Source organism: Silurus aristotelis, assembly GCF_946808225.1.
Source record: "Silurus aristotelis genome assembly, chromosome: 24".
NCBI lineage: Eukaryota > Metazoa > Chordata > Actinopteri > Siluriformes > Siluridae > Silurus > Silurus aristotelis.
In genome coordinates this window covers 3,190,782-3,215,274 of record NC_139597.1, presented here as the reverse complement: position 1 = coordinate 3,215,274, position 24,493 = coordinate 3,190,782, and the positions used below count along the sequence as shown (strand labels likewise).

Genomic DNA, 24,493 nt, shown 5'->3' with positions numbered 1-24,493 from the left:
CCCAATGAATGTGTTTTGAATATGAGAACCTGTGCTAGTCTCTGTGGTTCCACTAGGGGGCAAACTAGAGCAATACACTCCTTTTTCCAGAGTGAAATTGTGAACAACAGGAGCAAATGCAGCTGACAATCACTGCAGCGTCCTAAAATGTATTCGTGCTTTCACTCATTTCCCATATAGGGTCTCTGTTCTTTCTCTCTTTTTTTTCCCTCCCTCTTTCTTTTTCTCTGTCTGATTCCCATGTTGAACACTCTTTCAGATCGGCCTGATGATGGCCCCATGGTGCACTGCAGCATACGCCTGACACTCAAAGTGGTCACAGGGATCCGGCGTGCTGCGAATTAGAAGCACACACACACACACACACACACACACACACACACACACACACACACACGCACGATTTGGCTCAGAATGGGAATTAAAAATGTAAATGACCTGCCTTAATTAAAGAGTTGACAGTGACACTGCAGCTGCTGCTGACAGTGACGGATTGCTTGGAGCTTGGAGCCTCCTGAACACAGAAGGCTGTGTGTGTGTGTGTGTGTGTGTGTGTGTGTGTGTGTGTGTGTGTGTGTGTGTGTGTGTGTGTGTATGTGTGTTCACGTGTTTACATGCATGCCATCCACTTTAGGTATTCCTGGCATTCGGTAGCCTTTTTTTTCCCCCACGCCTCTAAAACAGCTTTTGAAGGACATCGGCTTATTAACAGTCAGAGCCATTCCCTGACTGCTTCAGCTGTACAGTCACGGAATGGGAAGCTTAGATTGCTGAACAGAAGATAGCTGTCAATCAAAAAAGGCCACGCCTCCCTGTGAAGGACAATGAAAAGAGAAAGGGAATACGTGACCCTGTAACTTTATACACCAGAATTTGGCTAATCATTATTGTGTGTGTGTGTGTGTGTGTGTGTGTGTGTGTGTGTGTGTGTGTGTGTGTGTGTGTGTGTGTGTTTTCAGATACTACTCTGACATCAATAAGATGCCCGCGATCAGCGACCAGGACATGAACGCTTACCTGGCCGAGCAGTCCCGTATGCACATGAACGAGTTCAACACCATGAGCTCCCTCAGCGAGATCTATTCATACGTGGGGAAATATGCAGAGGAGGTAAATGACATAATAATAATAATAATTGTAATTCTATATAGCTACGAGGGGTGTAACGGTACACACAATTCACGGTTCTGGTACGTACCTCGGGTTTTAAGTCACGGTTCAACGCAATTTCTGTACGAAAGAAATGCAAAACATAAAATTGCTTTTGTTTTTTTTTCTATTAAAACAGTTTATTATTAACATTTGTGAACATCCGCAGTTTGTAAAACAATTTTCAACATAATGCCCGCATGGCTAAATAATATAGCAAGTAATATTTTATAATATTGTATACAAATAAAATAGAAAAAATACATTTTTCAATCACTTTTATATGAAATTAATTAAATATCAATTAAATTATGAAATAACTAAAAATGAAATCAAATAAATTGAAGACTTTTATTAAATAGTATACATTTGTTAGACCTTGTTTGGGTGATACAGATGTGTATAAAAGTGTGTGTTTTACATTTAATATGAAATCTTCATTCCTTCCACCATTCATTCATTCACTCCTTTGGTATGTTGCATTGTCAGGATTTTACTTTTGAGAGAAATTTGGGACATAAAACACAAATGAATCCATATCGCAAGCATTAGTGATGACTAGGAAGTGGCGCATGCACACATGCGCAAAACAACGCACTAAAAAAAGGTATTTCGTCGCACTAAAGATCGTATTTCCCATACGGAGTGAGCAGCCACGGTGACACTGCGCTAACTGTAGTACCTTTTTTATCCCCTTCCATTGTTTATTATGTGTATGCGCCGTTCATCCCTAATAGCTACATATAATAGTTTATCTCAAATCGCTTTCCAAGCGTAAACATTCTATCCTGAAAAGGTAGGTTTTAAAGACGATTTAAAAACACTAAACGCCTGTGAAATCTCAATGGGAAGAAAATTCCAAAGTTTTGGTCCATGGAAGGAAAAAGCCCAATCGCCCATAGATTGAAACGGGTAAAAAGAACAAGTTCCTGCTAATTCCTGATTAGGTTCCTAATAACCTTGTGGCTGGATGACTCACCAGAAACCTGAAAACCAAATCAAATATCACATAGCAAACTTATGATCAGGTGTCTGCAAACATTTTGTCCATATAGTGTCCAATCTGGGGTTAAATAGCAAGCTGTTAATTACCGGGTGATATTCTGCGAAATCCCCAGAGTTTAATTGGCTGCTTCTTGTGTCCATCTGGACGTAAATTAACACCATAGGTGTTAATACGGCACTTGAGGTGCTAATCCAAGACTGGGGAGTTTGCTGTGTGGAAATTGGCTCGGGCACAGCGAACATCTGCTTACAAACAAAACAAAACAAAGATTTATAGCTGGGAAAAAATGATGAGTCATAAAGTTATTAATTGGATTTGTTTTATGGTTGTGTGTCTGACATGATATGACATGACATGACTGGTCTTTCTGGCAGATTGTGTGCGCGCTGGAGGAGGACGACGGTGCCAGGAAACAGAGACTGGCCTTCAAACTGGAGCAGGTGGTCGCCTTTATGAGCCTGGAGAGCTGAGGACCACGTTTCCCAGAGCGCACTGGGACCGCCGTCGTGGAAAAACTGAAGAGGAAAGAAAAAAAAAAGAAACAAACCGAGCCGTGCCTGAGCACCTGTACATCTTTAAGTTTTTTGTTTTTTTTTTCCTGCACAAAACTTCCTATCAACTGAGCAAAACCAAGATCCGCGTCGCATTCAAAGCTCTGCTTCCTAGATGACAAAAAATACGGGCCAAGGAGATGTAGACTATAACCATGATGCAACAGGGAGGGATTGAGGGTGGGTTCGGATTTCGGGATGCGCTGCCTTTTGCGAAACCCTCTGTCCTTCCCTGGGAAAATTGTTTAAAAAAAAAAGATAAAATGTTATGTTTCTGTTGCCTTTAAAAACATCGCTGTTCGGCAAAGTCTTTCACGTCCACAATGTTGGTGTTCTGGTTTTTTCCACTTAACTTGTGTAGGACACCATGATCGGGTCTGAGCGTAGAACCGAAACTTGAGCTTTTTGGTACCGACTTGAAGTCCATTGAGTTTACAAGACAGAAAAAAAACGACACTGGGAACATTCAAAATGGAGTACGTGGCACGTCTGGGACTCTGACTGTCCGTCTGATTGTCTGTCTGTCCGTCTGTGGCACATTACCTGACTGGAGCTTTGTTATATGGAGAAAAAAAAAATCAGAGGTTTAATCTCTTCTGATGAAAGCACACACACACACACACACACACACACACTATTTCACACACATATTACACACACCTACGTCCAGCTGTGAGGGCTTCCTTCCTTCCTCTGGGCTTTTTTTTTTTGGGGGGGGGGGGGGGGGGTGAGGATTTTAAGGATCATCGTCCTCGAAAACAAGCACACGTTCTGTAGCTGCCTCAGATTCATAACTTCTACTAGAGTTTCGTCGCTGACACGAGGATCGCCGTGTCGTCTGTCAAGAGTCGTTCACTGCCACAGAGTTTGCAGTTTCACAAATTACTCGAGGAACAAACGAAAAAAAAAAAAAAACATAACCAAAGGAGATGAAGGTGATGGAGATTTTTCAGGTGGCAGAAACACGGACTTGCAACCAAAGGTCTACTGCGGTCTACTGATTCTTTGGGAAAAAGGTTTCTTCAGACACCATCGTAAAACGTGAGGAAGCCAGGGAGAAGGGGACGCTTCTTCGGCTTCGTCCTCAGCTTAAGGGGGGGGGTTGAAAAGAAAGAAAAAAAAAAGACGAACACCAACCTGTGACAGAGACTCTGTAACGATGGAAGGAAAGAGAACAAAAAAACCCACAGTACAGACACCTCTGAAGCACCGTTCTTGTCCTTCAGCCTCTGAGCTTTCCTTTTTGCCTTGACAGAGTGCTCCATGTGGTGATTTGAGACCATTGTGTGGAGATCCACCTTTGGGTATAGTTTATCGGCTTTTTTTTTTTTTTTAAAGCGCATGTACTTCGATTTAAACTTGATTAAAAAGAAATTAAAAAAATGATCAAGAACAACAATGATGGAAACTTAGAGCAAAATACGCCTTGCTACAAAAAAAAAAAAAAAAGAAGAAAATTAAGATGATGTGGATGTGTCCTTTTTCTTTCGTTTGCTTGAAAGAACAAGACAGGGAGATGAAAAATACATAAATAGATGAATAAATAAATAAATAAATAAATAAATAAATAAATAAATAAATAAATAAATAAAATAGCGTCCATCTAAAGCCACAAGTCCTGTTAAGGTGGAACCTTTATCCGACTCACACCCGGTCATTCTCATGTCCTTGTGAAAGTGTTAAATAAACAGTTATGATACCGATAATAAGATCGATAACCGTAATCGAGTATAGTATATTCTACCCTTTTTGCATGTCGACCTATTTGGATGTTATGAAATAAAACTGCCTTGCAATCGAAGCTATTTATCTGATACTACTAGGAATTTTAAGAGGATTCTTTTTATTTTGTGATTCTTTTTTTTTTTTTTCCCGTTCGATCGACAGTCGCCGTCATCCGTCGTGTGTCATGAAGAAGCATCACAGTCCCTCAGGTAGATTATTTAGCCGTGAGCCGTTATCGTTTTTCACGTTTACGTCGAAAAAGCTGCACAATGAACGTTACTGTTACTGCTGCACCATGAAAACAAAAACATGTAAATGCACCTTTACATTATTATTTTTTTTATTCTTCATCCCCTGTCGAATTGTCTGACCAGGACTGTTTACTGAATTTTTTTGTTTGTTTGTTTTCGAGAAACTATATTTTTTATGGTGCTTCACTCTTAGAAAAAAAAAAAAGAGATTGAGAAGTTCTGTGCGATTCGAAAAGCGTACCGTCGTCGTGATATACGACATGAAGATTCATTAGTTCCGTTAAAATAAGAAAGAAAGAAAATATACAGTGGGTCATGACAAAAAAAAAAAGTACAAAGCTTTAGTATATGGACAAATGTTTGTGGACACCTGAACTTTAGATTGTTATTTGCTTCTTTTTGAACATCCCATTCCACATGAAGTCTCCATTCGCTGTTATAATAATCTCCACTCTTCTGGGAAGATGTTCCACTAGATTTTGTGGAGATTTGTGCATATTCAGGTATAAGGGTATTAGTGAAGTACTGATGTAGGTGAGGTGAGGAGATCAGGAGTGCAGTCAGCGTTCACATTCATCATGATCAGTAGGGTTGAGAGCTCTATAGCAGGTGATCTTCCATTTCATCCCATGTAAAGCATACCTCCATAGATGTTTGGGTCTCCTAGTTCAACTGAAGGGAAATTTTCACATCCTATACAATTTAGTGTCTCCAACTTTGTGGAAGAATTTTATATGCCTGGAAAAGTCGGGTGTCCCAATACTTTTGTTCATATAGTGTAGGTTTTGTACTTGAACCCGTCTCAGAATTCTTGTTTGGATCTCTGCCCGATTTGGGTTGTAGTTTTTTACACAGTTTCTACCAGTGAAGAATCTTTCTTCAGACTGATTTCACACTTTTTTTCAACCCGTAATCCGACAGGAAAAAATGGGGGAAAATGCTGTGGAAAATTGCTGGTGTTTGTGAGAGAACATTAGGAGATCAAATTATTTTGTTTTCAGATGAAAACAAAATTCACCAAATAAAATTGGAGTCCCATCAAACTTCCATCCAGCTTGGGGACTCACACCAGCGAATCGAACCCACAGAGCGGAGTCACTACATGGTCACGGTTACGGTTTTTCCTATCTGTCAAAGGAAAAAAAAAAATGTGAAAGCATCCTAAAAAATTAGTTTTATTCATTAAATAAAACCATGAAAATAGTCAGATTGAACCAATTATGAACGATCGCTCTGAAATAAATAAATGATTACAAGCTTGTAACCATTATTTTATTATTGTTTTCACAGGATATTGTGCTTCTTTGTAAAAAAAAAACAAAAAAAAACAGTAAAAACGTCTAGAATATTAATTCATCGTCGTCAATCAATTTTAATGAAATAACTCGATATTTTCCGAATCCACACTCAAGATATTGAACCGTTTTCTTCCTTTCTTTTTTTTTTCTTCTAAGAGTGTCCTGGTTACAATAAAGCACCTGATGAATGTAAATATTTTAGATCCTGATAGACGTAGGAGTAGAGTTGAGTGTTCATTCGGTTTATGATTGTGTTTCAGGGGCCGGGTTCGGGCTCGAAAACACCCATTCGAGTTGTTACTAAAGAGTCACTGAAGCACACGGGGGTATCAGGAGGCAGAACTCGGATGCAGTCTGTCCTGCTTTCCATGTTTGATGCATTGAAAAACCCATGATGTGAATCTTGTGTGTCTCGGATTCGGAAACTGAGGAAGGCTTGCAGTCCGATATGTCGATTGTGGATTCGGAACAGAGAGGAGGATTCTGATTCATCCTCGGTCACAGTATTTATTGAAAAGAAGAAAAAAAAAGAATCCGTTTTTAAAGAAAGCCGACTGCCTCCGTGATACGCCTGTGTACCGTTTTCTATCCATCTTTCACGTACTGCCACGTGCCGTTGGGTAAACCCCAGCCTCCCGTCTGTCTGTCTGTCTGTCTGTCTGTCTGTATGTCTGTAACGGACTTGATAAAGCTTCCACCTTTAACATTTTGTAAGACTTCGAAATGTCCTTCTAGCTCAGTGTTATAGCAGGTGTTTCAGAAAAACCCGTTAGAAAAGACTTTTACTATTTCCATACCGGACGAGAGATAACCCAATTATCCTAACAGGAAGAGGAGGAGGAATGAGAGGAGGAGGGAAAAGATGTGGATGAGGATTAGGAGGAAGAGGAGGAGAAGTGAGACGACGGGAAAGGGCGAGCTTCTCTAACTTTGTTATAATTAATTGTATACCTGTGTATGTAAATATAATGCATTCCTATTTTGCAGTCAAGGACAAAATACTATTTGTAAAATAGAATAAACTTTATTATGAAAAATTAAAGTCCGTTCTTATCGTGTCATTTTTTGGGAAATTGTTTCGGATCATACGCTATGTGTGCCAAAAGTTTGTGGACACCTGAGCATAAGATCGGTATGTGCTTTTTGAAAATCCCATTCCGAGTCCCCATTTGCTCTTATAATAACCTCCACTCTTCTGGGAAGATATACAAGTAGATTTTGTTGAGATTTCTGCTCATGCAGCCACATGGGTGTTAAAGTAAAGTCAGGTACTGATGTAGGTGAGGTGAGGAGGACTTGGGTGCAGCCCGTGTTCACATGTACCCCAAAAATGGGCGTTCAATAGGGTTCGCTCAGTGGTGACGGCTCTGATCAGAAGCTCAGGGTTTTAAGCTCTGGTGTTGCCAATCTGCCACTCTTGGGGCCCTTGAGCGAGGCCCTAAATCCACTGTGCCCCAAGGGGCACTGGATCATTGCTGACCCCAGCTTCCTAACATCGCTTGGATATGCAAGGACAGAATTGGCTCTAAAGTACACGTGACAAGCATAAAGCACCTTTCTTTCTTTCTGTCTTTCTTTTTTTCTTTCTGTCTTTCTGTCTTTCTTTCTTTCTTTCTTTCTTTCTTTCTTTCTTCCTTTCTTTCTTTCTTTCTTTTTGTCTTTCTTTCTTTTTTTCTTTCTTTCTTTCTTTCTGTCTGTCTTTCTTCCTTACTTTCTTTCTTTCTGTCTTTCTTTCTTTCTTTCTTTCTGTCTTTCTTCCTTTCTTTCTTTCTTTCTTCCTTCCTTTCTTTCTTTCTTTCTTTCTTTCTTTCTTTCTTTCTTTTTTTCTTTCTTTCTTTCTTTCTGTCTGTCTTTCTTCCTTACTTTCTTTCTTTCTGTCTTTCTTTCTGTCTTTCTGTCTTTCTTCCTTTCTTTCTTTCTTCCTTTCTTTCTTTCTTTCTTTCTTTCTTTCTTTCTTTCTTTCTTTCTTTCTTTCTTCCTTCCTTCCTTCCCTTCTTTCTTTCTTTCTTTCTTTCTTTCTTTCTTGCTTTGAGGTCAGGTGTCCTGAATACTTTTATGCATAGAGTGCATATCAGATATACAGTATAACGTCATGAAAACGTTCATTCTTATAAGAAAAGAAACATTTACAGTTTATTATTTTAATCAATAATTGTTTTTTCCTTTATGTCATTGTTTACTGTTTTTATTGCTTAAAGAAATAATATGCATTATATACATTTATAGCTACATTTCATGTCATGGAACATCCAAGACACAAGTTCCTGGTCCCCCTTTGCCGGCATGTCTAAAGGCACAGAGCAGAGCTTCAGCACAAAATCCTGAAAATGCTGCAAATCTTATGGTTATCTTAGACACTGGAGACACCTTCCTGCATGTGAAAATAAATGCCTTCTTACAGAAAACTTGATATCAATATCTTGCAGATGTTTTATTCGTATAAGTGTCTCTGTGCTATTTGTTTCTATAACACTTCTGTGAAGGCGATGTTTACGTTTTTGCAACTGGTGCGTGACGATACAGAGTAAAAAAAACATACGTTTAAAAACTTTTTCTTGTATCCAAAAAGATGGAGGGTAAAGCAGTGGTAGAGGATAGAGGGATGAGTGGAGCAGTAATACAGATGAAGGGATAAGTGGAGAAATGGTAGAGGAAGGGGGAATTGGTGGAGCAGTAGTAGAGGATGGAAGAATGAGTGGAGCAGTGGTAGAGGATGGAGGGATCAGCGAAGCCATGGAAGAAGATAGAGGGATCATTGGTGCAGTGGTAAAAGATGGAGAGATTGGTGGAGCAGTGGTAGAGGATGGAGAGATCAGTGGGGCGGTGATAGAGGATGGAGAGATCAGTGGGGCGGTGATAGAGGATGAAGAGATCAGTGGAGCGATGGTAAAGGATGGAGAGATCAGTGGGGCAGTGGAAGAGGATAGAGGGATGAGTGGTGCAGTGGTAGAGGATGGAGAGATCAGTGGAGCAGTGGTAGAGAATAGAGAGATGAGTGGTGCAGTGGTAGAGGATGGAGAGATCAGTGGAGCAGTGGTAGAGAATAGGGAGATGAGTGGTGCAGTGGTAGAGGATGGAGGGATCAGTGGAGCAGTGGTAGAGAATGGAGGGATATGTGCTGCAGTGGTAGAGGATGGAGGGATCTTTGGAGCAGTGGTAGAGAATGGAGGGATATGTGGTGCAGTGGTAGAGGATGGAGGGATCTTTGGAGCAGGATGGAGAATATATGGTGCAGTGGTAGAGGATGGCGAGATCAGTGGAGCAGTGGTAGAGGATGGAGAGATCAGTGGGGTGGTGATAGAGGATGGAGAGATCAGTGGGGCGGTGATAGAGGATGAAGAGATCAATGGAGCGATGGTAAAGGATGGAGAGATCACTGGGGCAGTGGAAGAGGATAGAGGGATGAGTGGTGCAGTGGTAGAGGATGGAGAGATCAGTGGAGCAGTGGTAGAGAATAGAGAGATGAGTGGTGCAGTGGTAGAGGATAGAGAGATCAGTGGAGCAGTGGTAGAGAATAGAGAGATGAGTGGTGCAGTGGTAGAGGATGGAGGGATCAGTGGAGCAGTGGTAGAGAATGGAGGGATATGTGGTGCAGTGGTAGAGGATGGAGGGATCTTTGGAGCAGTGGTAGAGAATGGAGGGATATGTGGTGCAGTGGTAGAGGATGGAGGGATCTTTGGAGCAGGATGGAGAATATATGGTGCAGTGGTAGAGGATGGCGAGATCAGTGGAGCAGTGGTAGAGGATGGAGAGATCAGTGGAGCAGTGGTAGAGGATGGAGAGATCAGTGGAGCAGTGGTAGAGAATAGAGGGATGAGTGGTGCAGTGGTAAAGGATGGAGAGATCAGTGGAGCAGTAATAAAGGATGGAAAGATCAGTGGAGCAGTGGTAGAAGATGAAGGGATGAGTGGAGCAGTGGTTGAGGATAGAGGGATGAGTGGAGTAGTGGTAGAAGATGAAGGGATGAGTGGAGCAGTGGTAGAAGATGGAGGAATGAGTGGAGCAGTGGAGCAGTGGTTGAGGATAGAGGGATGAGTGGAGTAGTGGTAGAAGATGAAGGGATGAGTGAAGCAGTGGTAGAAGATGGAGGAATAAGTGGAGCAGTGGTTGAGGATAGAGGGATGAGTGAAGTAGTGGTAGAAGATGGAGGAAAGAGTGAAGCCATGGAAGAAGATAGAGGGATCATTGGTGCAGTGGTTGAGGATAGAGGGATAAGTGGAGTAGTGGTAGTTGATGGAGGAAGGAGTGGAGCAGTGGAAGAGGGTGAAGGGATGAGTGGAGCAGTGGTAGAGGATGGAGGGATGAGTGGAGCAGTGGTAGAGGAATGTAGTAAGGTGATTGGAATAAGGGAATAAGGGAATGAGGAATCTCGGCGTGTATCTCAGAGATATGAATATGATGTGTTTCTCAGCACTGTTATTGTAATTCACATTTGAAGAGGTTACAGCGACTCGCCCAAGTCTTTGCACATCATTGAGCTCTAAAACTTGCTCATAAATCCGGAAATCTAGCAGCAGATTTAAAAGGAAAACCTTTTGAAAAGACAAATTTAAAGGTAATTAATATTTTCAACTACATTAGTTGCTTAACGTGCTGTGAAGATCACTTGGAATAGAAAATTTAGCTTTAACCTCTTCATCCACGATACATGAAGAGTTATTAAAAAATGTTTAAAAAAGGTTCCCGAATAATAGTTTTCTGTCTCCCTCTAGTGGACTAACTGATACAACAAGCAGAATTGGGAGAATGAAGTCATAGATCTGCTTATACTCTAAAATACTGCTCTACTCATCCCTCCATCCTCTACCACTGCTCCATTTCCGTTACGAACAAACGACCTGCACCTTTTTTTTTCTAATCAAAGTGCGTGTACACAGGCCAAATCGCAATACATAGCCTCTATTTCTATACACAGCCTTTTATTTTATAAATTTAAAAGCCTCCCGGAAATCGGGGCACTTCCGGAAGGAGAATGATTTCCGCTTCCGCCTCCACCTCCGCAGCGGATGGAAACACATCCGTGGAGAGAGAGAGATGGGACGCGTTGTTGATATTGATATTGTTTCCATTTTTTAGCTTTAAATATATAGATATATTTAAATATTATTCCATGACTTTGCACTAAATATGTCGGCCGCAGAGGACGCGCAGAGCCCGGAGCAGCTGAACCGATTCGAGAAGCTGTTGGGGAGTCCTCCTCTCCGAGCGGCAGGTCAGTGGAGAGAAACAGAAACAAACATGGACATAAAAAAGAAAACAGCGGATAAATGATGTGCAGATGACTGACGTTCATCTGGTGATACTGTATGGTGATTAAAACGATCCGGAAAAACCAAAACAAATACCCATATTGTAGCTGTCTGGTGGTGGAAGTGGCGTGTGGAGATGTTTGGAGATGTTTGGCTGGTTCTGGTTGGTGGTCGCTGGTTAGGAAATGGTTGAATTAGTTGGATTTTTCATGTAAGAACATGAGACATTATGGTGTGGAGGTATTAGTCGCTGTATAAGTCCGTCTGCTTAGTGTTATAACGCGTGTTTGGGGTTTAATAAGCGCGCTTTGTCTCTGACCCCTGGGAGAACCAAAAGATCTCCTGGGAGAACCAAAAGATCTCCTGGGAGAACCAAAAGATCTCCTGGGAGAACCAAAAGATCTCCTGGGAGAACCAAAAGATCTCCTGGGAGAACCAAAAGATCTCCTGGGAGACCTATTGGAGACCCCTTGGGAGACCCAAAGAACTTTTAGTGAAATATTTCTCTCTCTGTGTGTCTTGTTTTTTGTTGTTGTTGTTGTTGTATGTTTTTGTTTTGTTTTGTTTTTCTCTCGTGCACTGAAATCCAACATTGTTTTTCCATGGAGGAAACCAGATTTCTGCCTGAGGGAAATTTATTCTTTCAATACCTTGCATTAGAATCAAATTTTTGCTAAATATCATTGGTTGACCGTACAAGGAATTTGTCATGCCGGATAAATAAAAATACAATTCTAGGAAAATAAAATAGTAATAAATAAAGATCTAAGAATTCAAGGCAATTTGCGGAGGATGTGTCAAAGTAAGGCAGTGCATTTTATAATATTTCCCAAATAAGTCCAAGGATAGAAATGTTAGAAATGCACTTATATTCTGTGTTTTTTCAAAAATGTGTGTGGAAAATTGCACGTAGAATCGATGCAAACAGGAGTGAGACGTAATTCTGATCTAGAATGCAAATTCAGGGTCAGTTATGAAAAATGTTTGGTTTCGCATACAGAATGGAGGAAAAAAAAAAGGTTGCCGTGAACAATAAACGATAAGATTAGCATAAGACTATCTGACTTTTATTTATATCTATTTTTTGCAGTAGGGGTGAACAGTCGAGGCGGAGATATTGAAGATGTTTTATATTTTAGAACTTCCCTTTGGGATTAATAAAATACTCTTAGAAATTAATATATATTATATTTATAAGGTACCTCTATTTATCCATATTTTACTTCTATCGTTACTGTCATCAAAACAGCATCGACATCGCGTACAGGCGTACAGATTCAGCTGAAACTCTGATACTTTGGAATCCGTGTTGAGTTGACGCCAAAGCCTTCGTCTGATTCTGAACAGTCCACCAGAAGTGACTAAATCCAGTCCTGTCACATTGAAGCAGACTTTCTGTCATCTTCAAATATCAGGTCACTGCCATAAGACTCAAAATCGTATCGTATCCCTAATACGTTTCAAACTGCCTTCAAACCATTGTTTTAGCTTCAGTATTGAATTTTCTCAAAGTGCTCAAAAATTTGATGATTTTATATATATATATATAATTTAAATAGCACTGTGATCTATAGTATCTGTGTGTTTAAAAAGTAAAAATAGTTGAAGCTGTGTGAAGTCTGTGTGTAACGAAGCGTGCACTCAGATTGGAACTGTTCGGTGCACGTGAAACAAATGCAATCCTTTTTACGTGTGGAACATCTGAGTTCCCTCAGGAACATATCAAGTGGCGAACAACAAGTTTGTTTCGTGTCCACCTCTTACTTTGAGTGCCCTTTTTTCTTTTTATTGCTATTATTTTTAGGATGAAAGAAATGAAGACATTTGTTAAAAAGTGCTGAAATAAAGCAGTAACGTAGATCATATCTTCAGAAAATTAAATATTAAATGCAACACACACACACACACACACCTGTATCACCCAAATAGGGTCTAACAAATGTAATCAATTTAATTAAATTTTTCCATTTATTGAATTTTATTTCTTCTTCTTCTTTCGGCTTCTCCCATTAGGAGGCGCCACAGCGGATCATGCGTCTCCATACCCCCCTGTCCTCTACATCTGCCTCTTATAACCCAACTACCTGCATGTCTTCCTTCACCACATCCATAAACCTCCTCCTTGGTCCTACCCCATGTCCCTCCTCTGCACATGTCCAAACCGTCTCAATCTCACCTCCCTCACCGTGTCTCCAAAACGTCCTACATGCGCTGTCCCTCTAATAAACTCATTTCTAATCCTGTCCATCGTCGTCACTCCCAACAAAAACCTCAACATCTTCAGCTCTGCTACCTCCAGCTCCACTTTCTGTCTTTTACTCACTGCCACTGTCTCTAAACGAATTTATTGAATTTTATTTACTCAATTTAATCTATACAATAAAAAAGTGTCTCCTTCATTTGAACTAGGAGACGCAAACCTGCAATCATGCGTTTGAGTGGAAGATCTCCTGCTATGGAGTTCTGACTTTGAAACCCAACCCTTTCGAACATGACGAACGTGAACGCTGACTGCAGCCCTCACCTCACCCACATCACTACCTGACTTTACTAACACACTTGGCACACCTTTGGATCCATCCACTGAGCTGCTACAAGTTGCTAAAGGTTGCTACAAGCGAGTCTCTGAATGCAGCAGGCCAAGTGTTTGTTTCACAGCTGACGGTGTCCCGAGGCGTCGAATAGTTTTGTGATCATTTGTGTTACGATCAGCGGATGCATTTTTAAACCAGGAGTGTTTGATTGACACGACACAACCCCCAGAATGCAAAGCACTACCAGGTCATGATATTTTGCGTAACAGAAGTTCTGCGATGAAGGTATAGGAAAATGTGTGGAAAATAAAAATGGAATCTGTTTAAGCTCAAGCTGTATGTGGTGAAGGAAGACATGCAGGTAGTTGGTTTGAAAGAGGCAGATGTAGAGGACAGGGGGGTATGGAGACGGATGATCCGCTGTGGCCCCCGCTAATGGGAGAAGTCGGAAGAAGAAGAAGGAAAAGTAGCAACAAATGCACTCATGTTGGTTAATGTAACTGAGAGCTATGTGTAATTCATTAATTAAAAATATATATTTTTTCTTTAAATCACTGACGTTAACACTGTATGGAAAATCGGGTCGTATCACACCACGCCAAAGTGTGTGTGTGTGTTTGTGTGTTTAATAGGGCGGTCTGGAGTGTGTTATTTCTCTTATCTGCCAACAGTTACGACGAGTTTATTGATAAGTCCGACTTTTTAACGGTTTGTATTTGGATACATGTTATGGGACTTCCGACAGACAAGTCAGTCCCTTTTCTTATCAACTTTATAGCAGCTCCAAAGTTTTCCTCTGCAACATTTTTCTTTCTCTCATGGACCGGGGGGGGGGGGGGGGGGGACGACGGTCGGGGGGTGGCAGCTCTGTGATTTCAATGAGGAACTGGAATGCAAAGAATAATCCTGATTATTTTCCCCCACATTTCTTGTGTGTTTTGCATAAAACCTAATGAGCACCTTTTGACCAATCAGATTCAGACGTCGGCTTTCCCCCTCTTTCTTGTAGAGATCCTGAGCATTCCACTTGATTGGGATTTTTCTGGAGGGACAAGCTCATGTCCTGAAGGTAATCGGTTCTGAGAGTTTCAGTGCTGTATCTCGGGTCGTTCGCTCTTGTTCTGTACGAAACCCATTTCACCAGCTGCCCTTTTTGTTCCAGTCGAGCCGCTCGGATGCGTCCGTTCTTTGATCGGACACACATGCTTGTGTGTGTGTGTGTGTGTGTGTGTGTGTGTGTGTGTGTGTGTGTGTGTGTGTGCGCTGTTTATTTTTTCTGCCACTGTCCTGCATTGTTGTTGTTTTTTTTTTTTTTATTATTGTCTGTCTGATTTTTGCGGTGATTTTGGCGACAGGCTCTAAGAAGAAAGTTCGATGGCTTCAGGCTCGACGAATCCTCGCTCAACCTTGCTCCAGCCTGCGGATCCCTAACAGGTTTTTAAGAGAAGGTGGGTAACGCGCCAGCCATTGAACCGAACCCCACTTATCCTGAAAATCGGACTCGCGGGAGGGTGTCGAGTTTTCTACCTGCCTCTCAGCGCTCCCCCCCCCTCCTCCGACCACCTCTCTTTTGAGCTCTCTCGGCTTACCTTTTTATCGCCGTGGTGCCAGATTATCTTTTTTTAATATATATTATTTTATGTGTATGTGTCTGTAAGTGCATAAGTGCTCACACCTGTTTTCTAAACCTAGTCAAGCGAGATTGTAACCGCTTGCGAGGGTGTGACTACGAGCTTAATTTTGTGTTCCGCTTATCGCTTTCGTCTGTCGCGCCACGACACGTCGTCTTTTCACCCCGGTGATAAACGGGATCACAGCTTCTCTTCGTCCCACAGCGCCTCCCCGAAGGCAAACCTTCTCAGTCTAATGCCTTTGTCTGGTTTTGTCCACCCAGGTGGCGAAAACAAGGACGCCCCGAGGACATCCGGCTGCTTCTTAACCTCATTTCTTTGAATTTTGGTTTCCCGTTTTTCCTTCCGAACAGCTCCTGAAGTGCGCTGAAAAACGATCGTGTGGTCCGATGGTTGCCAAGTGTGCACGCATTTCCTTTAACCCTCATCGCTCTGTCTCCGCAGGTCACCGGGCCCCTCCGGCGCGGAGCGGACACCGCTGCGTCGCCGACAACACCAATTTATACGTGTTCGGCGGCTACAACCCCGACTTCGACGAGTCGGGCGGCTCGGAGAATGAGGATTACCCTCTTTTCAGGGAGCTCTGGAGGTATCACTTTGCGACGGGGACGTGGCAGCAGATCCGCACAGAAGGCTACATGCCGACAGAGTTGGCCTCCATGTCAGGTAATTCAGCAGATCGGGTTTTAACGTACCTGACACCTGGACCAGTGTTTTTACGGCGTGTGTTTTTCCAGCTGTTTTGCACGGGAACAACCTGCTCGTGTTCGGCGGCACCGGAATCCCGTTCGGAGAGAACAACGGAAACGACGTTCACGTCTGCAACGTCAAATACAAAAGGTGGTCTCTACTCAACTGCAGAGGGAAGAAACCCAACCGGATTTATGGACAGGTGGAAAACACATGACACTTCTAGTCCTATATTTTATTCATTCATTTACAGAATAACAATTCCCAGGATTATCCTAATAACTCCTACAGAGGCGTGCAGCATGACCCAAATATCAGTTGTCCAGACATTCAGAATGTTTTAATAATACAGTGGAGTTTGGCCACCTAGTGGTCACAAATTCCGTTACTGAGAACACTTATCGATTTACGATGGAGATTTGTTACAATGACACTGACGCAACTTAAGATCAGACGAGATCGAGCGTTCTCAGAGTGGTATGGCCGCTCCCGTGTCCCGACTAACTTTGAAAGTCGGGACATGGCCTAGCCCACCCAGGAGTCTTAAAGAATGGTGATCAGTATGGGTGTACTATACTAAAATATCTTAATGTTTTAACATACTACATTACATAATTTAGCAAAACGGGGTAATTTACACTACTGTAATGTATAAACTCTACAGTATAGATTTATGTGTAGGGTGAAAGACTTGTCTTTCTTCTTTTTGGCAACGCCAGACAACGGAACAGAACTCGTCTGGCGAGGCCGATTAAAAAGAAGTAAGACAAGAGCTAAAATCGGGCTTTGAAACACCAAACACACAGAAAAAAATACACGCTTTCACACTAAGACAACTGAACTCTGAACGTATCATACGTATCTAACGTATCATACGAAAATGTAAACGCCGCGGGAAAAGGTCAATATAGGTTCCAAGTACACAAACTGCACATAAAATGTTCTTCTAATGTTTAACTTTGTGGTTTAAGAAGTTTTTTTCGTAAGATCTCTCTTAACTCGATTTTTTTTTTCTGGTGCAGGCGATGGCCATCATAAGTGGCTTCCTGTATGTGTTTGGAGGGACGACTGGCTACATTTATAGCACAGATCTACACAGACTGGACCTCACCACACGCGAGTGGATCCATCTCAAACCAAACAACCCTCCGGATGACCTGCCCGAGGAGCGGTGGGATTTTTTTTCCTTTATTAAAAAAAAATTCTATCTGGTTTTACTTTGTAATTTTGGCCACTTTGTACCAGTTTTCTACAAAGCTTGGAGATTATAAAATGAAGCTGTACCCAAAGTTCTGGGCTTCTTCCATCTGCTCATGTTCTGAAGGACGAGGACGCACACTGTCCACCACAGAAGTGCCAAACAAACCAGTGCTCATGTCTTTCTTGTGCTGAGATTTGAGACTTGTTTTATAGGTTTTTTCCACCACACTCCAGACACAATTTTGATTTATTATTAGAAAGCTGCTTTTTTTTTCTTCCACACTTTACGTGAACACGTCTAAACCTAGTAAACAATGTGAATAGAGATCAGATTCCGGTGGGTGTACATTGCACGCGTTCAATCATTAGGCTCGGGGGGGGTTTTCTCAAGAATGTTTGATTTTTCTCTGCAACAGATCACATGGTGGAAAATCTTTGTGCAGCTGCTAATGAGCGAGCTAAGAGAAATCAGATTCAGCTGCTCTCATGCGCAGATGATCCCTGATTCTCCATATATTAGGCTAGGAGTAAAAAGAGCACAATGGAAGTGAAGTAATATCGCTATGAAATGAAATTATTTGGCATAGTGTACAAGAAATGGTTAGGTACAGCAAGAGTAAACTTCTCCCACTATATGCTACCTGTGAAATAACACCAAACTATATTACATCAAGCATTTCTCCTATTTATCTTTTTCTACTGTGATAATGTTTTTCAATTGTATTTTTTGAGAAGGCAAATTTTCTCCATCAGGAAGCGCTCTTTGTAGAGCGTAGGTGGGTTTTTTTTTTTTTTTTTTTCACTTACAGCAGCAAATCGCGAATCTCAAGTGATTCTGATAAAATGTTATTTGGGAGTCTTGTAGTTCGTACTCTTTGTTTTTTTAAAATCCTGTATTCTTACTTTAGGGGAGTAAATCTGTTAGCAGTCGACCGAAAAAAATAAAATAAAATTCATGCAGAGTTTTTGCTGCTTCCAGTCCGTTGTCGTTACAAGAGCGGCCTCTAGAGGCGAAGCACCGACACCACATGTGAGACTGCACGCTGCACAGAGAGTGCTATAATATAATTATTGCTGATTACTTAATTGTATTAAGTATTTGTTTATTTTATTCAGCTAATTTTTAGGATTTCTTTTTTATTAAAGTTCTCAAATTTTTTTTTTTACATTTTGAGTTTTTTTCCCCATTTTACCATCGGTAATCGGCAAGTTCAGTCTAACCAATGTATCGGTCGACCTCTGATATCTAGTACCCCTCCAACAATGGTACAGTCTTGGTTTGCTTTAAGATTTTATTCAAAATTTTTATTTGCTGTTGTAAAACATTGAGAGATACAGATACAAAAGTAGCACAAAATAGTCTTTAAAATGAGCTGATCAGGAGAAAAATGCTTATATATTAAAATTTCTGTTTTCCAAGGTATAACCCATATCTTGTTTTTCAAACAGATACAGACACGAGATAGCACATGATGGACAGAGGATATACATCCTAGGAGGAGGAACCTCTTGGACATCGTACCCTTTAGACAAGGTATTGTAAATCATTTTGAGATATTTATACGCCTTCATCCATCCACCACATCAGTCAGTTGTGTATCCGTCCTCTAGCATGATGTTGGGCCCTTGAGCAAGGCCCATAACGGTCCAGAGGTGCTGTCATGGCCGACCCTGCACTCCGACCACATCAGTAATGCAAAGAAGTTCGCTGATCTGTAATGCACATGTGACAAATAAAAGCCTCTCTCTTTTTTTTTTTTTCTTTTCCATCAAATATTTCGTCCAATCATGCTGTTTAGATTCACGCATACAATCTCGAAACGAATTCATGGGAGGAGATCACAACCAAGCCTCATGAAAGAATAGGTGAGCTCTTTTCTTCTAGTTCTAGAATCTTGTATGTGTAGATTTGTTATTTGTATTTTTTGTAACTCTCTTTCCTTTCTGCTGCAGGTTACCCGGCTCCCAGAAGATGTCATAGTTGTGTCCAGATAAAAACCGGTAAGTCGCAGGACGTCCTCACGTGTTTTTGCGTCCGATTGATTTGTTCGCAGACGTCGTTACCCTCCGATTGCTCTTCGTTCGCAGACGTGTTTATATGCGGAGGTTATAACGGCGAGTTGATCCTCAATGATTTATGGAAGATCAACCTGCAGACGTTCCGGTGGACTAAACTGCCTGCAGTGATGCCCGAGCCGGCATATTTCCACTGTGCTGCTGTCACACCGGTCTGAGCACAAACACACACACACACACACACACTTTTTTTTATCAAGTATCTAATCTAGTATTTAATCTATTATTAATTTAATGAACTATTATTTAGTCTAGTATCTAATCAGTAATGCTTAAGAAGGTTTATAGATCTATAAAAGTGATCTACCGGATTTACTCTCTCACTAGTATTTATGAAAGAGTTGGCACTTTGAAACATGTCTTATACAGAGTGTACGATTTCAGCGATCTTATAAGATCATTACAAAATCACAATGTGTAACATAGATCTAAAAACATACTTGGGTTTGACGTATGTAAAGTGTACGATCATGATTAGAGGCCCACCGATTTTTTAGGATTTTTAAGGATACCGGGAAAAAAACACTCCATGTAAAATCCTGAAACTTATTACAGAAATAAAAAAAAAAAAAAAATTTAAACAGTTCTGAATCATAAAAACATGCTAAATGAAATAAAAATAAATCTTCTTCTTCTTTTTCGGCTTCTCCCATTAGGGGTCGCCACAGCGGATCATCCGTCTCCATACTACTCTGTCCTCTACATCTGCCTCTTTTAAACCAACTACCTGCATGTCTTCTTTCAACACATATGCATTTCCTCCTCGGTCTTCCTCTTTTCCCACTTCCTGGTGGCTCCATCCTCAGCATTCTCCTACTGATATACCCCGTGTCTCTTCTCTGCACATGTCCAAACCATTTCAACACACTCTCCTCACTAGTCAACACATTTCCATCTCCATCCTTTATTGCTCTAACTTGCAGCACATCCTTCCCAGCTCGGTCCCTCTGCCTGGCCAATCCCTGTAAATCCGTTTCTCCTTCCTTACTGTCCAACATCTCCTACAGCTCCTCGTATGCTTTTTCTTTGGCTTTCGCCACATCCCTCTTTACCTGCTGCCGCATCTCCTAGTTCTCCTGCCTACTTTTCTCATCACTCTGTCAATCCCAATTCTGTTTCTCCAACCTCTGTCTCCTTATGCTCTCCTGCACTACCTCATTCCACCACCCCGTCTGCTTGTCTTCCTTTCTATTTCAAGATGTCACACCAAGTACTTTTCTAGCTTCTCCCTTATCACTTCTGCAGTAGTTGCCCAGTCATCCAGCACCTCTTCACCACCACTGAGCCTCTGCCCGACCTCTTCCCTGAACCTCACACTACAGTCTTCCTCCTTCAGTTTACACCATCTTATTCTTCTTTCAGTCTTCACTCTCCTCCATTCGATGCTGTCTAGCTACACTGTCCCCTGCCAACACTTTACAGTCTTCAATCTCCTTCAGGTTGCATCTCCCACATAGAACATAGTCCACCTGTGTGCACCTTCCTCCACTCTTATACGTCACCCTGTGATCCTCCTTCTTCCTAAAATACTTATACACTGCCATTTCCATCCACATTCCTCTCCTTAAGGCCATACCTGCCAATCACCTCCTCATCACCACTTGTGGAGCATAAGCACTGATGAAATTTATCACCGCCCCTTCAACTTCCAGCTTCACGATCACCACCCTATCAGAAACTCTCTTCACCTCCACTACACTCTTACTGTACTCTTCCTTCAGGATCACCCCTACACCATTTCTCTTTCCATCCACACCATGATAGAACAGTTTGAACACCTCCAATGTTCCTGGCCTTACTCCCTTTCTACTTGGTCTTCTGAACACACAACATATCTACCTTTCTCCTCTCCATCATATCAGCTCCCTCTCTCCCTTTACCAGTCATAGTACCAACATTTAAAGTACCAACCCGAACCTCCACTTCTCCTTTCCCTGTTGTCTCTGTAGTCGTCTTCCTCCTCTTTTTCTCCTCCTTCAGCCAACAGTAGCACAATTTCCACCGGTAACCTATTGGCTAACAATACCTGTGGCGGTCGTTGGTAACTCAGGCCTCGACCAATCCGGTATAAAATTCAGGTTTGTAATCCGCATGTTTGATTTGGCACATGTTTTTACGCTGGATGCCCTTAATAACACAACCCTCCACATTTATCTGGTCTTGAGACCCGGCACTAAGAGTGCACTGGCTTGTGCAACCTTAATGACTGGGTTGAAATAAATATTAATATATTAATAAATATAATTAAAAAATAATATATAGCTTTCACCCTGTTCTCCTCTCCGTGCAGCACGCGGTCTAAAAACAAACAGAACGTAGTGTCAGCGAATCGCCTCTAGAGGCCGCTCTCGTAATGACGACAGAGATTCTCAGCCACTTCAGCAATGGAGGCAAGCGAAAACTAACTACTGATAACCGCTAGTTCCCGCAATCAACTATCGGTGCCAGTTAACTGGCAAAACTGATGAATCGGTCGACCTCTAATCATGACATCTTTAGAATTTTTGCAGTATTTAGACAGATATTGGGTCAGAAATAACATCCAGTCCAAAGGTTTTAAGAATTTTGTGTTTGTCTCTCTCATGTTGGTTGTTTAGGCCGGCTGTATGTACATCCACGGCGGCGTTGTGAACATCCACGAGAACAAGCGGACCGGCTCTCTGTTTAAGATCTGGCTGGTGGTGCCGAGCCTGCTGGAGCTATGCTGGGAAAAACTGCTGAAATCGTTCCCTCAGCTGGCTCACCTCTCAACCATGCAGCTTCTAAACCTGGGTCTCACACAGGAACTCATCGAACGTTTAAAATGAGCCTAGTCTATTTGGTAAACTGAGGACGGACGACACACTTGAGCCCGTGTCCGAAGATAAGGAATATAGGATTCATTTTTTAAATTTCCTTCCTTCCCTTCACCTTCTGGAATATATCCTTCTAATGTAGCCTGCCTTAAAACCAAAAAAAAATTATTCCTTGGGATGGCCTTTATTTCTGTTCCATTGTACTTTTAATTATTTAATTATATCAAGTGGAAAGTGGTCTTTCAGTTTTTCCTTCTCGACTCTTTTTGGCCTCCGCAGACTGCCGATGGGATAAAACTCTGCTCGTCTTCGGATCAGCTCAACGCAGTTTGACTTTTTCTTTTTGGTCGAGCTACAGGACATAAAAAACGCCTCACAACTGAACATGTGCAATGCCAAGCTGGTTCATAATAGCATAGATGCTAAATACTATACTGATTAAGTCAACTTACATTCATTTAATATTGTTCAGCCCTGCACAGAAGTCTGGTTTTTTTTATTATTATTATTTATTTCTACACACAAAACAAACCCTCCTTGAGATCAGGTATATTTTTCCGTTCATTTGTCTAATCCAGATATATTTTCACTGTGAATAAGATGCTCTTTAGTTTACTTTTAATGCTTTTATTCTTATTAAAATAAAACCTTTTCTTCTTCCAAAACTGCAGTTCCCTTATATATTATATGAGCCCTTAAATTAAGACGTAAACTAATTCAGTGCCTTTTCAAGGAATAGCGAATAGCGAGCTACGTTGCATTCTCGAGTGTCAATTACACGCCTTGGAGTAAGCACTTTATAATTTTAGCGTTGATTTGACGTCAGTTATTTAGGCCGAGGCATGTAGACTGAACCTGATCAACATTTCTTTTGTCGCAAGCTACGTGCTTAGCGTGCATCGATATTTATTCCTTTATCGGTCCATAATTGTGCAGATTGAAAGAAATATTCACAATTGATCTGATATCTGATAGTTTGTCTGATATTTTCACAGAGCTGCTTCGCTTCCTTCAGCAGTCTAAGTCACACACACTAAGCCAGAGATCCAGCTGTGCACTTAATGCATTGTGGGTGGGCGTGGTCATTAGAAATAAGTGCAGCATGATGAGTAAGTTTTGAATACGAGATAGAGTGAGCACTTCACTTCTGCGAGCACTGAGCACTACGCCATGCATCCTCTTAAAGCTACTGTTTAAACGACATTAAAGGATCAGCTCGGAGTATCAGGATCGATATCGATGCACGTTTTGTACGTGGTTTCAATTTTAAAAAACGTTTAGACCGAATAATCAACCGTTTTGCCAATAAGCTCAATACAACACCTGTTAAAAGATATTTTTGAGAGACACATGCATGTTTCTTTTGTTTCTATGCAACAAATCATACCATGTTGGTTCACTGTCTGGACTAAGTCTCCAACCCTCCCTGCTCCACAACCCCAAACCATTAAGCTTCCACCTCCATGTTTCACTGTTGGGATGAGGCAGTCTGATTACATAATCTACAGACAAAAATATCCAATCTGTCCCCCGAGCTTTTCTTTTACACCGTCACTGTTCAACTCTTATATTTGTTGCATAGAAACAAAAGGAGCATGCGTTTTACAAACTGTAAGACTCTTTTGCCAGGTTCTGAAGAACCGGATCTTCTCGTTATAGATTCGTTTAAACTTTATTGCCTTTAAGACGTCTTTTTAAATAAAAGGCACTTATTCACAATGTGAAAAGTTCTGTCTTTATTTTAAAGCACTACTAGTGTATGAGGGTCATACACGCCTGAAACATTTCCCCCGTAAAAACCCACACCTTTACATTGTTTTCCCTTTTTACTGCTTTTTTGTTTTGTTATTCTGCATGACTGATGAATGCATTTTGGAGTATGAAGGCCCTCCTGGATTCTGCTCTGTGATGTGGTTTTAAGGCAGTTGTTCAATACCTGTATTTGTGTTAATGATAAAAAAAATCAATAAAATTTATTGATGGAATAATTTGACTGTTTTTGGACATCTGGAAGGGCTGAAGAAACAGTATTTGAATCCATTCAATGAGACGATCACCACAGGTATCGTTAGCCTACAGGGTACTGGTGGAAATTGTGCTACTGTTGGCTGAAGGAGGAGAAGGAGAGGAGAAAGACGTCTACAGAGACAGCAGGAAAAGGAGAAGTGGAGGTTCGGGTTGGCACTTTAAATGCTGGTACTATGACTGGGAAAGGGAGAGAGATAGCTGATATGATGGAGAGGAGAAAGGTAGATATGTTGTGTGTTCAGGATTGAACATTGGAGGTGTTTAAACTGTTCTATTATGGTGTGGATGGAAAGAGAAATGGTGTAGGGGT

The 24,493-nt window shown here is 41.3% G+C and overlaps 2 protein-coding genes and 1 long non-coding RNA gene across 4 annotated transcripts in view; 2 read left to right on the top strand and 1 right to left on the bottom strand.

Moving 5' to 3' along the window:
- The window catches only part of plxna4 (plexin A4), a 324,275-nt gene extending 320,472 nt beyond the window's left edge, over positions 1-3,803 (top strand). Inside the window, exons 31-32 of the mRNA XM_083527925.1 lie at positions 960-1,110; positions 2,530-3,803. Coding sequence (XP_083384051.1) covers positions 960-1,110; positions 2,530-2,625 — 247 coding nt within the window. The 3' untranslated portion in view covers positions 2,626-3,803. The remainder of the gene's footprint in view (positions 1-959; positions 1,111-2,529) is intronic.
- LOC310718938 lies at positions 3,138-5,016 on the bottom strand. Its single transcript, XR_014531321.1, has 2 exons — positions 4,943-5,016; positions 3,138-4,901 (listed from the first exon to the last, which is right to left on the bottom strand). It is a non-coding gene; the product is annotated as an uncharacterized lncRNA (long non-coding RNA).
- Positions 5,017-10,932: 5,916 nt separating this feature from the next.
- klhdc10 (kelch domain containing 10) lies at positions 10,933-24,140 on the top strand. Of its 2 annotated transcripts, XM_083528015.1 has the most exons (10): positions 10,958-11,192; positions 15,119-15,211; positions 15,839-16,060; positions 16,132-16,286; positions 17,107-17,255; positions 18,734-18,818; positions 19,084-19,150; positions 19,238-19,285; positions 19,373-19,512; positions 21,958-24,140. In XM_083528015.1, exons 1-10 carry the CDS (start codon positions 11,108-11,110, stop codon positions 22,165-22,167), a joined length of 1,254 nt encoding a protein of 417 aa, XP_083384141.1. In that variant the 5' UTR covers positions 10,958-11,107; the 3' UTR covers positions 22,168-24,140. The 2 variants fall into 2 exon arrangements, with proteins under 2 accessions (XP_083384142.1, XP_083384141.1); XM_083528016.1 differs by lacking the exon at positions 15,119-15,211 and having other exon boundaries at positions 10,933-11,192.
- Positions 24,141-24,493: the final 353 nt, after the last annotated feature.

What these genes read in the sequence shown, in the direction of transcription:
- klhdc10 (XM_083528015.1), top strand. Translation starts at nt 11,108, where the DNA reads ATGTCGGCCGCAGAGGACGCGCAGAGCCCGGAGCAGCTGAACCGATTC. An exon ending in TAACAGGTTTTTAAGAGAAG is followed by an intron (nt 15,212 to 15,838) that starts GTGGGTAACGCG and finishes CTGTCTCCGCAG; the next exon opens with GTCACCGGGCCCCTCCGGCG. An exon ending in ACTGTGCTGCTGTCACACCG is followed by an intron (nt 19,513 to 21,957) that starts GTCTGAGCACAA and finishes TTGGTTGTTTAG; the next exon opens with GCCGGCTGTATGTACATCCA.